This window comes from Cebidichthys violaceus, unplaced genomic scaffold, assembly GCF_023349555.1.
Source record: "Cebidichthys violaceus isolate CVI_PGR_0920_01 unplaced genomic scaffold, fCebVio1.0.p SCAF_20, whole genome shotgun sequence".
Lineage (NCBI taxonomy): Eukaryota > Metazoa > Chordata > Actinopteri > Perciformes > Stichaeidae > Cebidichthys > Cebidichthys violaceus.
In genome coordinates, this window is record NW_027176373.1 from 5,079,786 (window position 1) to 5,092,966 (window position 13,181).

General features: G+C 38.5%; 2 protein-coding genes across 3 annotated transcripts; both read left to right on the top strand.

The window, feature by feature from the left end:
- casr (calcium-sensing receptor) lies at nucleotides 1-4,227 on the top strand. Its single transcript, XM_068716533.1, has 6 exons — nucleotides 1-185; nucleotides 275-581; nucleotides 794-1,633; nucleotides 1,735-1,965; nucleotides 2,865-2,988; nucleotides 3,092-4,227. The coding sequence occupies exons 1-6, from the start codon at nucleotides 1-3 to the stop codon at nucleotides 4,225-4,227; spliced, it is 2,823 nt and encodes a 940-aa protein (XP_068572634.1).
- A 3,772-nt stretch (nucleotides 4,228-7,999) lies between these two features.
- On the top strand, nucleotides 8,000-13,181 carry b4galt4 (UDP-Gal:betaGlcNAc beta 1,4- galactosyltransferase, polypeptide 4). Of its 2 annotated transcripts, none has more exons than XM_068715785.1 (7): nucleotides 8,000-8,100; nucleotides 9,016-9,551; nucleotides 9,705-9,937; nucleotides 11,538-11,725; nucleotides 11,914-12,036; nucleotides 12,132-12,236; nucleotides 12,352-13,181. In XM_068715785.1, exons 2-7 carry the CDS (start codon nucleotides 9,290-9,292, stop codon nucleotides 12,485-12,487), a joined length of 1,047 nt encoding a protein of 348 aa, XP_068571886.1. In that variant the 5' UTR covers nucleotides 8,000-8,100; nucleotides 9,016-9,289; the 3' UTR covers nucleotides 12,488-13,181. The 2 variants fall into 2 exon arrangements, with proteins under 2 accessions (XP_068571886.1, XP_068571885.1); XM_068715784.1 differs by lacking the exon at nucleotides 8,000-8,100 and adding an exon at nucleotides 8,160-8,380.

The window sequence follows — 13,181 nt, forward strand, 5'->3', positions numbered from 1 at the left end:
ATGAGATTAGTTTTGTATTACCTGATAGTGTTGGGGTCCAGTTATGTGATTTCAACCTATGGGCCCCATCAGAGAGCACAGATGACTGGTGATATTTTGCTCGGGGGTCTTTTCCCCATACACTTTGGAGTTGCATCCAAAGACCAAGACCTCGCAGCTCGGCCCGAGTCCACACAGTGTGTCAGGTAACATTTTTTTGAGACCGGTTTACATTTTATTTGACTGAATGAGTGTGCTCAACTTGTCTAAATCCATGCCTTGTTTGCTCTTACAGGTTCAATTTCCGTGGTTTTCGTTGGCTGCAGGCCATGATTTTTGCGATTGATGAGATTAACAACAGCAGTACTCTGCTGCCCAACATCACTCTCGGCTACAGGATCTTTGACACATGCAACACGGTGTCAAAAGCCCTGGAAGCAACGCTTAGTTTTGTGGCCCAAAATAAGATTGACTCCCTGAATTTAGATGAATTTTGCAACTGCACTGATCACATCCCAGCAACCATTGCAGTAGTAGGAGCAGCTGGATCCGCAGTCTCCACAGCTGTCGCAAACCTACTGGGTCTTTTTTATATTCCTCAGGTGAGTAACTGATTACTGGTCACAAGGCAACACTGTATCCTGAATATTATGCAAACATACAGTTTACTTGCAGTGGATTATACATTTTACAGGAACTGTAATGCATCCTGGATGATGTATTTTATCAACAAAATGACAAAATCTTTGTTAAATAATGATAATCAAACAGGGCACAATGGCAACCAAATTACCTGAAATCTTTACCGTTTCAGATCAGCTATGCGTCTTCTAGTCGCCTACTGAGCAACAAGAATCAGTACAAGTCCTTCATGAGAACCATTCCTACAGATGAGTACCAGGCCACAGCCATGGCAGACATCATTGAGTACTTCGAGTGGAACTGGGTCATTGCCGTGGCCTCAGATGACGACTATGGACGCCCAGGGATTGAAAAGTTTGAGAAGGAGATGGAGGAGCGAGACATCTGCATTCACCTAAATGAACTTATTTCTCAATATTTTGAGGATCATGAAATCCAAGCGCTGGCTGACAGGATTGAAAACTCCACAGCTAAAGTCATCGTGGTGTTTGCCAGCGGCCCAGATATCGAGCCTTTAATCAAAGAGATGGTGAGGAGAAACATCACAGATCGTATCTGGTTAGCCAGTGAAGCGTGGGCTAGCTCCTCTCTTATAGCTAAACCAGAGTATCTTGGTGTTGTAGCAGGGACTATTGGCTTTGTTCTAAAGGCAGGGAATATTCCTGGTTTAAGAGAGTTCTTACAGAAAGTGCAACCAAAAAGAGACAGTCATAATGAATTTGTCAGGGAGTTTTGGGAGGAAACCTTCAACTGTTATCTGGAAGACAGCCTGAGACAGCAAGAAAGTGAGAATGGCAGCACAAGTTTCAGGCCTTGTTGTACTGGTGAGGAAGACATCACAAGCGTTGAGACCCCGTACCTGGACTACACACACCTTCGTATCTCCTATAACGTGTATGTTGCAGTTTATTCCATTGCACAGGCCCTGCAGGACATACTCACCTGCACACCTGGACATGGACTCTTTGCCAACAATTCCTGTGCAGATATAAAGAAAATGGAAGCATGGCAGGTAAGATGTTAAACATTAACCCCAAACCAAAGCAATTCTTTACCAAATCATATACCTTTAGCCATGTTTGAAGCATCTAAATGTGTGGTTCTACCTCGCAGGCCCTGAAGCAGCTCAGACATTTGAACTACACCAACAGCATGGGGGAAAAGATGCACTTTGACGAGAACGCAGACCTGGCAGCAAACTACACCATTATAAACTGGCACAGGTCTGCTGAGGACGGCTCTGTGGTGTTTGAGGAGGTCGGATACTACAACGTGCACTTCAAGAGAGGAGCCAAACTGTTCATTGACAAGACAAAGATTTTGTGGAATGGATACAGTTCTGAGGTCAGTCTAACTGTTTTGTAGAGGATGTACACATTAATGTATTGTCCCCCCCCCCCTGTTATTTGGTGTATTTTCCTTTTCCTGGCATGAAAAACAAGGGAAACATTGACACCTTTGCACATTGTTACAATTGCTGCAGGGTCACTTAAAGCTGCAGCAACTGGATTTTTTTGTCCACTTGTGAGCGACAGAACTCACTATAGATACAACATTGATACCTCTTGAACATGTTATGGCAAACATGTTAGCAAATACTTGCTCATATCATTTGCTAGTCACTAACATTAGCTGTCTGGGCAGGAAGCATTCAGTGGCTTTACAAGTGCTGGAGACAAGTCGATAAGAGCAGTGAGAGTGAACCAAACAGTAAGTGTGAGGGATATAAAAACCAAAACAATGAAATGAAAGATGTTAAAACACTTTGTAGAGCTGAGGGGAATGGCAGAGTTGGCTGATAATTATCTTAGGTTTGTCACTACTACATTACTGCTTTTCACATTCCACATATTCATTTGACCAATTGTTCATAAAAATTGATTAGTGCAGCTTTAAGCTGATATTGGGAAATGGGGACCTGATTTTTTCTTAATCCTTTTACAATCCTTTGGATTTTTCTTTTTACTATTATTATTATTATTATCATGTAACAACAAAAAACAACAATAATAATAATATTAATGCATTCAATCATTAATAAATTAAGCGAAAACAAAAGACTACTCATCTTGCTCCTGATTTCTTGTTGGTTTTCTCTCGTGTTGACTTCATAGGAAAAGTATAAAATGCTTCTAAAATAGTTCACGCTTTTCCATCTCACTATTCTCCTTTTAATAAAAAACCTTACACCAATTACATTTGCTTTTTCTCATGCAACTTTTCTGTCTGTTTGCATCCTGTAGGTGCCATTCTCTAATTGCAGTGAGGACTGTGAACCTGGAACAAGAAAAGGGATTATTGACAGTATGCCCACATGCTGCTTTGAATGCACTGAGTGCTCAGATGGAGAGTACAGTAATCATAAAGGTATTGAGATGCCAAACATTCACAATCTCATATCCACTAATGTTACACCTGGCTAGTGTTGTGCTTATAACACAGATTATTATTCTTTTTTTTATCTATACAGATGCCAGTGTTTGCATCAAGTGTCCATATAACTCTTGGTCAAATGGGAATCACACATTCTGCTTCCTGAAGGAAATCGAGTTTCTCTCCTGGACAGAACCATTCGGGATAGCTCTGGCTATATGTGCAGTACTGGGTGTGCTCTTGACAGCCTTTGTGATGGGAGTCTTTGTCAGATTCCGCAACACCCCAATAGTGAAGGCCACAAACCGAGAACTGTCCTACGTTCTCCTGTTCTCACTAATCTGTTGCTTCTCAAGCTCCCTCGTCTTCATCGGAGAGCCACAGGATTGGACGTGCCGTTTACGGCAACCTGCCTTTGGGATCAGTTTTGTTCTCTGTATATCTTGCATCCTTGTGAAAACTAACAGAGTACTTCTGGTATTTGAAGCCAAGATCCCTACAAGTCTCCATCGTAAATGGTGGGGATTAAACCTGCAGTTTCTGTTGGTGTTTCTGTGCACATTTGTTCAAGTCATGATATGTGTGGTATGGCTTTACAATGCCCCTCCTTCCAGCTACAAGAATCACGACATTGATGAGATCATTTTTATCACCTGCAATGAGGGATCTGTGATGGCTCTTGGGTTTCTTATTGGCTACACATGCCTCCTAGCAGCTATATGTTTCTTTTTTGCATTCAAGTCACGGAAACTTCCAGAAAACTTTACAGAGGCCAAGTTTATCACCTTCAGCATGCTCATATTCTTTATTGTTTGGATCTCTTTTATCCCTGCGTACTTTAGTACTTATGGCAAGTTTGTTTCAGCTGTGGAGGTCATTGCTATACTGGCATCCAGCTTTGGGATGCTGGCCTGTATCTTCTTCAACAAGGTCTACATCATCCTCTTCAAACCCTTCAGGAACACCATCGAGGAAGTCCGATGCAGCACTGCAGCCCACGCTTTTAAAGTGGCTGCAAAAGCTACGCTGAAACATAATACAGCTGCGAGAAAAAAGTCTGGCAGCATTGGTGGATCTTCTGCCTCGACTCCGTCCTCATCCATCAGCCTCAAGACCAACGGCAATGACTGCGACGCGACTTCAGGAAAGCACAAGCCAAGGGTGAGCTTTGGCAGTGGAACAGTTACTCTGTCCTTGAGCTTTGAGGAGTCGAGGAGGAGCTCTCTGATGTGATAGCATATGTGTAAAAACATCAGCTTCATCTAACCCATTATGCGGTGGGTTTTGGGACTTTATTTTGAAATGCATTTACATGTAGACCTTTTCATCTTCCCGTGTTCTTAACAATTTGTCTGAAAGATGACCAGTCATAATAATATTCTGTAGTATACCTGAATCCTGTGACTCTTATTATTTTCAGCATAACCCTGATGTACACTAAGCTAATAACAACAATTTTGTACTATTAAAAAACATGGCATTAAATCTTTAAGTTGTTGTTTTTTTCTTTGGAGACTTTATATCTTATTTGCTTTAGTGAACTTTTAGTCTGTCTGTCTGTCTGTCTGTCTGTCTGTCTGTCTGTCTGTCCACTTAACATCTTAAATACACTTACAAGACAACACTGAATGGTCAGCACAAAGACATGCCTGGTGTGCCAATATTTGACCAGGCTCTTTAAGCGAGACAGGAGGATGTATGAGTCACACTGTAAATACACAATTACAGGATGTCGACACAACGTTCCATACTTCTATTGTGGTCAATGACAAGACAACAAAAGAAACGGATGTAAAGTCCGTCGACATTGCCAAATCCATGCCGCCTTATTCAGGGTGTATTTGGGTAGAACAAAGTGTGATACAAATTAGACATATTTGTTTGGTTTAATAAAAGAAACATCACTGCTGTCATCACAGTCAGACTAAACCACAACATCAAACGTGTCCCTATTCCGATTTAGACTCTTTCATAATCTATCATTTGGGATTTATTTGAGATATTCTGTATTTCTCGGTTTCCCTCCAGACAAAGTCTCCTTTCTGCATTCTTTCTAATGTTTAAAAATTACAAATGTTGTATTACAGCTCACACAACTGAAAGTACTTGAATTAGTTTGAAGTATAACCACGATCGAGGACAGGGGTGTCAAACATATGGCCCGCGGGCTGGATCCAGCCCGCCACATCATTTTATGTGGCCCGCAAATCCGCCAGCAAAAAAAAAATTTAATTTAATTTTTTTTGTTTTTTTAATAAAAAAAATAAATTAAAAGTAAAAATAAAAATAAAAATATCCCCCTGGTCGAAATTATGAGATATAAAGTCAAAATTATGAGATAGCATGTTGTCTGTGTGCTGACATTAAAACTATCACAACAGGTGGACAAGAGGCATCAGCCCGTAAAGTGGTTTTCCAACAAGCGATTGAGTTGAAAATGATCGACAAATAATCCCAAAATGTCCACGAAGAGACAAATTGATGCAGAGGGAAGAAAATTCAAAGAAAGATGGGAAAGCAAATACATGTTTGTGCTTCAAGGAGAAAAACGGTCTGTCTTCTGTGCTATGAGGCAGTGTCTGTGATGAAGGAATACAATTTACATCGGCATTTTGACACCAAACACGGAGCTAAATTTAGCCTCCAAGAAAAACATAAAATTGTCCAAGAATTAAAAGGCAGACTGCAATCGCAGCAGAATATAGCTGTATGCTATAAGGTATGTGAGCAGGTGTGCTGCGACACAGACTTTCAAAAACATCAGTTTGTGAAGAAACACCATTGCAGACCGAGTTCAGGAACTAGCAGACAATCTAACAACACAGCTAGCTGAAGATACAGAGGATACACGGATACAGCGCATCTATCAATGTTTATAGGAGGCTGAAGGCAGACCTGACCGTCAGTGAGGAGCTCTTGGGTGTCGCTCCCATGCACGGGACGATGGCGGGGAGGGACATTTTTAATGCAGAGAGGTGACAAAATTAGCTTTGAACAAAGTTAATGTAATAACTTGTGCTTGATGATATTTGTCTTTGTTATTTTCTTTAAAAGTTTGATCTTTGATAGAGTAATGTGGGTTTTTTAACCCTAAATTAAAATGATTCATGTTATAATAACAGAAATGTGCTTAAACATAATTTTACATTTATATAACTGCATGTACAATATTGTTACACTTGAATAAACAATAATCAAATGCAAAGACGGTTATTTAACAATATGTTAGGAGAAGTTACATTTATACAGTCTTACAGTTACAACCGGCCCTTTGAGGGCAACCATGATGCTGATGTGACCCAGAGTGAAAATGAGTTTGACACCCCTGATCTAGGATAACAACCAATATGCTTTTATAAATAACTCAAATTCTCTCAGAAATATAGATCTGAATAAAAGAAATATATCTGATCAAAACAAAACAATGAACATGCTGATAGAGGTCGATGGGACATTTTGGTCTCTCAAAGAACATTCGCTGCTTGAAATTATCACAAGTCTCTGACAACTGCAAACAGTACAGGCCTATCTCACATGTTAATGTCATTCTCGCAATAGGACTACACCTCACAGTCATGGCCTCACAGTTTGGAGGAGGTATAGAGAAGAGGGAGGAGCGGCTTGGGGAAGGCACTGTTTATTTTGATCCACTCAGAAATCAGTTACTATAAGCTGTCCTGAGTAGAAAAGACTCTTGGCCTATGAAGTAATAATATAACAATAAAATAACATACATATTTTGTAAAACAATATGAAAGGGACCATTCTGTATATGTTAAGTATATTTTGATTTATAAATTAAGTTCTAATTTTAAACATTACTTTTACTTGTTTTGTATATTTTCACTTTTACTTATTGTAAGAAAAGGATTTGAGTGCTTATTTTTCACATAATTACCAAGTGAAGGCTCCTGTAATGTGAGCTGAGAAGTGAAATACTTTATATTCCCTAAGGTCTTTGGGAACTTGTATGGTTAAATATATGAGTGTGACTCATTTATAGCTTGACAATGCTACCCTAGGATTTGCACCCAAGGAAATATTCATCAAGAAAATTCTGTGGTAAAATCCACTACATGCAAGACAAGATACTAATAATCAAATAAACTCAATACAGAGTGATATAATGTTAACAGGTCCAAACAACAGCAATTAATAGTAAGATACTGAAAATGCATCCCACTGTTTCTGTTTTACTATTTACACACAATAAAAAGTATGCAAAAAGGCGTTTGAGGACTGCAGGACCTCCCACATCGCTCAAGGGGAGGATGACATGCTGAGACATCCAGTGTCATAGACCTGAAACAGGCTGAGGAGCAGCTGGACAACCACCTCCTCTGTTGGCAGGAGGACAAGACATTTATCCTCAAAGCCAGTGCAGCAGAGAGACCAGCTGTTGTCTGTGTTTGATCTGCAGGATGGGTATTGCATGAAGGGAAAGTTTGTCACAGTCGTAGTCCTGGGCACAAGAGGAGCTTGTATAATTTATCCATATCATTTACAAATGGCTGAAGTCATATACATGGTTTTATTTGTGCTTCAAATAGTAATATTAAAATGAAATAGCTATGCAGTTGCAAAGTAGCATGGATCGATTTATATATATATATATATATATATATATATATATATATATATATATATATATATATATATATATATATATATATTATTAAACAAAAGTTGAAAAATAGCATGTAAATCAAAGAAAAACTAAAACAATTGTCATCAGGAGTGACGAGCTTTTACTTTGAAAACCACTTAACGGAAGTGTCCATACAAAACATGCATGGATATTATGCATCAAGCAACCTAAAAGACAGCAATGACTTCCTTTTTTGTTGATGCTGCCTTCAAAATGCTGTGTGTGAATCTTGTTTCAGTAGCATAATAAAACACACCGATATCTTGAGGTATCTGCCGAATACATTGCTGAATACATTGCTTTTTACTGAAAACTTTATAAATTTGTATCAATACGTATATGAATTTTCAGCTTTCAAGCTTTTAGTATGAAATACACCCAGCAGAAGTATAGTGTACTTATATTGACTTGACACACTGCTGGGTTGTAACATGGAATAATGTGAGCTCGTGTTAAAGGTAAGATGCGTCAACCAAACCAGTAACCGTTATCTGTAGCGTTACATCAGCAGTAACTGAAACAACAAGGCGTGTTCAAGCTCTGCACCGTTAACTTTTACAGCACTTTACAGTAACATCCGCATTCGTCGGCTAGCAAACAGCAGCTACGCTAACTCTGCTCAGAGAGCTCACCTTTGCGCAGCTGCAGGTTGCGGAATATATTTGAGCTTTTACTGTTAAAAAAAAATCACGGACCGTAACGTTAATGTGGAGACGACGGAGCTTTATATGAATAACGGTATGTTTCTCAGAGCTAGTGTTTGTTTAGCAACGCTCTACAGCGTAACATCCGCATTCCTGTCTCTCCATTCATGTTGTTGTATTTGTTATAGTTAGTGTTGAAATTCATGGCCTACAATTTAATTTAGTTGTATCACTGTAAACTGAATATATTGCTTTTGAGCTACCGGTTAGACAAAACAAGTGAATAGACGAGGTCAACATGTTATCTGGCATTCTTTAGATTGAACAATGATTCATCGATCTGTCAATTAATTAATCGAGAGATTAATCAATAATTAAAACTCGTTGGATATTTGATATATTAACATGTTCAAGTGAGGAGAAAAGTGAGACTCTGCAATGTAATACTAAACGTTGTCAAGGGGAAAAGACAAAAGACAGGTAAATAGCATTAAGTTACCATTTAGTGGTGTGTAACAGATTAAATGGGAAAAATAAGGAACCTGAACACTTTTTCTTTATTTGTTTTCTAAGATAACATGAAAAGTAATGGTGATATCTCTTTCAAACTAGAATCTGCCTTTTCAGGGTGCAGCTTTACATGATATCATGTGTTAGTAACAGAGTGATTGTGACACACACAGGACTATTCATGACAGTAACTTCATGTCTCTCACTATCAATCAACAGTTGTAGGAGAAGCCTCACCTCCTGAAACTGGATTTTGAGGGTTCAGCAATGGATTTTCACCAATAACTTTTTCCTTAATTCACAGTGATCATATATTTGATTCACTGTTTACTTCGGCATCATGTTTCATCGCCATGGGATGACTGGTTAGTGAAACTGTGGCTGTTGGTATTCTTGCCTAAATGTCCTGCACAGAAGAAATATCCTAAACTAGAACCTCCAGCATCTACAGTTTGCTACCTTTACTGTTCCACATCAGTGCAGTCACACAGCTATGGGCTTCTACTTGCCTGTGTGCAAGACTTTGCGGAGGGGCAAATATTTTCTCCTGCTCTTCGTTTCGCTGTCGGTGCTGGCATGGATCGCAACCTTTTCAGGCGAAACAGTGAAATCCGGTCAGGTTTTCTCAGCCGCGCCACAAACTCTTGTCAAAGCCGACAGTCTGGTGGAGAAACCCAACACTTGGACAGCGGCACCCAGTCGATTAAAAACTCCACCAACAAAAGTCGAATGCCCTCAGGAGTCACCATTGCTACGTACGTATTATGTTTGATATAGCTGATGTGTTTTCCATAAGTAATATAATTTGTAGAGGCTACAAGATAAATCGATTAAATGCAATATGAATCACCTATAACGGTATAACCCCAGAGACTCAGATTTGTGTTTGAATTTGCTAACCTCCACAGAGGGAGCTGTGAAGCTGTCCTTTGAATCCTCTCTGACGCTGAAGGACGTGGAGAGTAAAAACAAAGACGTGACTGAAGGCGAGTACGAGCCCTCAGACTGCACGGCGAGGCAGAGCGTGGCGGTGCTCATCCCTCATCGCAGCAGAGAGAGACACCTCCTCTACCTCTTGAACCACCTGCACCCCTTTCTGCAGAGGCAGCAGCTACACTACGCCATATATGTCATCCAGCAGGTAAACAGGCTCCACACCAGCACAGTTTTCTGTCACCTAGTTTTAAAACCCATCCAGGTTTAATGCTGATAGATCTGAGAGTATTGATTTATGATATCGGGGAACTGCACTGAGGTTGTACACATTATTTTTTATATATTTGTTATTAGTATTATTACTTAGTTGAAGTAGTTGTAATGCAAGCTCACAACTGTAACAAATTCCTCTGACTTTCTCAAACAAAAAGTAAAAATTGGCATAATTGTTTATCAACTAATATATGTCAGTCCCTGTTCACGACCTTTCAATTGAAAATAGAGACCGTTATTATGACCAATGTGTTGCAACTGCACCCAACTTTAGAGGAAGAAATGTGAGGAAATATGATGAATAAAATGTATCACGTTATATTATTTTTTTTAAATGACAAAATGTTAAACAGGTAAAACACAGAACTTGCAAGGAAAACTAAACAACTGGCTACTTGATCAATTGTTTTCCTCTAAATAATTGAAATGTGTTTCAGCCAGCAGTTTCCATCTTGTAGAAACTTGTAGACTCAAAGACTTCATGAAAGCAACCACTCATGTTCAGTCATGCACAGAAACACTGCTGCTGAAAACGAAGCAACTAGTGAAGCAAAACATTTTATGATGCCAAAGGCAAATCATCTGCAACCAAATAATGTTCTCAGTACTCCAAGAAAAAAAGGATCATTGTTAGTAAGGCAGACGTCTATAAAGAGAGACATGCAAATCATCAGTGAGTCAGCACTGGTTAAATGATTAGTTTATACTTTGAAAGCCGTGTTTAGCTATGAGTGTACGGCTAAGGGCTGGGCCACATTGAGAAAATCAAATATCACAATATTTTATACCAAATACTTCAACATCGATATTGCGATGATATTGTAGGTTTAATTAAACAGCTAGAACAGTCTGGTAAGTTCAGAAAATTACATCACTTGACTGTAATGCATCCTTTAAAACAAGGAAAAGACAACACTTATGCTATATTAGGATATCCAAAATCAAAGATGATATCTAGTCTCATATCACATCAATATATATGTATATATATATATGTATATACATATATATATACATATATATATATATACATATATATATATATATATATATATACATATATATATATATATATATATGTATATGTATATACATATATATATATATATATATATATATATATATACATACACACACATATTTATCCAGAGTAGTTTATTCTCTGTCTTGTATGAAATACTTTACAATGTTTTGGTTCCTATGTGATCTTCTGGTGCCATCCTGAGGCGGTCTATGGCGTTCATGGGGGTTATTTGTAAAAATCAATCAGCATAAAGCACATTAAACTCTTTCATATAAGTATATTTTAATAAGTATATTTTATTTAATAACTGGCCTACACAAGTAGCATTAAATCACTTTCTGAGCTGCGGTTGTTCTGTAGTTGACTCTACACTCCGACCCTCCTACTTTAATCTTAATCTTCTTTTTGATAAAGCATAATGACGCATCAGATACAGACATCTACACTGAACTTTAAACTGTTCAACAGCAGATAGTCAACTTTTATTGTGTTTTCTGTTCTTTTAAAGGCTGGTGATGCAACTTTTAACCGTGCCAAGTTACTCAATGTCGGGTATTTGGAAGCACTGAAGGACTACAGTTGGGATTGCTTTATCTTCCACGATGTGGACCTGGTTCCTGAAAATGATCACAATTTATACGTCTGTGACAAGCAGCCCAAACACCTGGTGGTCGGCAGGAACGCCACGGGATACAAGTAAGTATATGATTAAGAGTAATTTACTTTAAGTCACGAGTCAGCAGTCAAACTTTATATTACCCATGTGAATAAACTACACAATGTTAACGGATGGCGAGCTCCTCAGGCCTGATGTTATCTTGAAAGCTCGGATATAAAATCCAAACAAAGAACTGTAATGTTTCTTCGTATTCTTCCTCTCTCAGGCTGCGTTACAAAGGCTACTTTGGAGGAGTCACGGCTATGACCAAAGACCAGTTTTATCAAGTGAATGGATTCTCAAACACTTACTGGGGTTGGGGCGGAGAAGATGACGATCTTCGCATCAGGTGAGACAGAAACAAGAGAAGAAGAAAAAAGATCACATCTGGAGCAGATGTAGTACTCTCCTTCATTAATTCACATGTGGGTCTGCTGTCTGCAGGGTTGAGCTGCAGAAAATGAAGATTGTGCGGCCGCCCGCTGAGGTCGCTCGCTACACCATGGTGTTTCACAAACGGGACAGCGGCAACGAAATAAACAAAGACAGGTGAGTAAATGCAGACGAGGGGATAATGTGCTTGTCTCAGCACATTATCATTGGTCAATTAAATGTGATCCTGATTTGGGCTGAAAATGTAATCTCTTCATTGATTTTTTTTTAGGATGAAGTTGTTAGGACGAACACCTCTGGTTTGGAAAAAGGACGGACTGAACAGCTGCTCATATGAGACTATGTTGCTCGAGAGGCAGCCTCTTTATGTGAATGTTACTGTGGACATTGGTAAGCCACAGAATTGAGATTACAACTGGGAAGCTTTACTGTGACCAAAACATATTTTATGGTACACGTCTTTCAAGACTGAGCAATATTACTAACTATAGTGACAAATTTAAACAGTTTACCTGAACCACTCCTCTTCTTGTATTCATAGCTTTATTATAACTACAGGTTGCTCTTTTCACACTGTTGATGAACTGAATAACTGTTCTTACGTCTACAGAATGCTGCAGCCGTTAGGAAGCTCTTGAATTAGTTACATTGTTTTTAGATATACATTTTATACAAGTTGTTGGTGGTCGGTCTGTTCATTTCATGGTCATATTTCATACATATATGATTGTTTTAGGGTTGCTTTTCTCCGGTGGGTTGAAAACTTTTACATGTAAAAAATATTTTTAAAACTACAACTTCTCAATATGATTTTGTAAAAAAATGATCACAACCAAGAAAATTGTGGTAATATTGTAGCATCAAACATTTCACTGACATTTTTTTATTTGAATTTGTACTTAACAAACCCTTAATATGAATCAATGTTCAAAGTGATGCCATGTTAACTCTCTGAGAATGTCATCTGTTGGATTAATTTTAAATGTTTGCATGTTGATTTGTCATGTTTTGTATGTGTTGATGGGAGAACCCAGATCATCTCCTCTAACAGGATTTGTTCTCTTTAGAACACATATATAATAAATAGTATTTTCTTATGAA

What these genes read in the sequence shown, in the direction of transcription:
- b4galt4 (XM_068715785.1), top strand. Translation starts at nt 9,290, where the DNA reads ATGGGCTTCTACTTGCCTGTGTGCAAGACTTTGCGGAGGGGCAAATAT. An exon ending in TCAGGAGTCACCATTGCTAC is followed by an intron (nt 9,552 to 9,704) that starts GTACGTATTATG and finishes TAACCTCCACAG; the next exon opens with AGGGAGCTGTGAAGCTGTCC. An exon ending in AACGAAATAAACAAAGACAG is followed by an intron (nt 12,237 to 12,351) that starts GTGAGTAAATGC and finishes ATTTTTTTTTAG; the next exon opens with GATGAAGTTGTTAGGACGAA.
- casr (XM_068716533.1), top strand. Translation starts at nt 1, where the DNA reads ATGAGATTAGTTTTGTATTACCTGATAGTGTTGGGGTCCAGTTATGTG. An exon ending in GTCTTTTTTATATTCCTCAG is followed by an intron (nt 582 to 793) that starts GTGAGTAACTGA and finishes TTACCGTTTCAG; the next exon opens with ATCAGCTATGCGTCTTCTAG. An exon ending in GGAATGGATACAGTTCTGAG is followed by an intron (nt 1,966 to 2,864) that starts GTCAGTCTAACT and finishes TGCATCCTGTAG; the next exon opens with GTGCCATTCTCTAATTGCAG.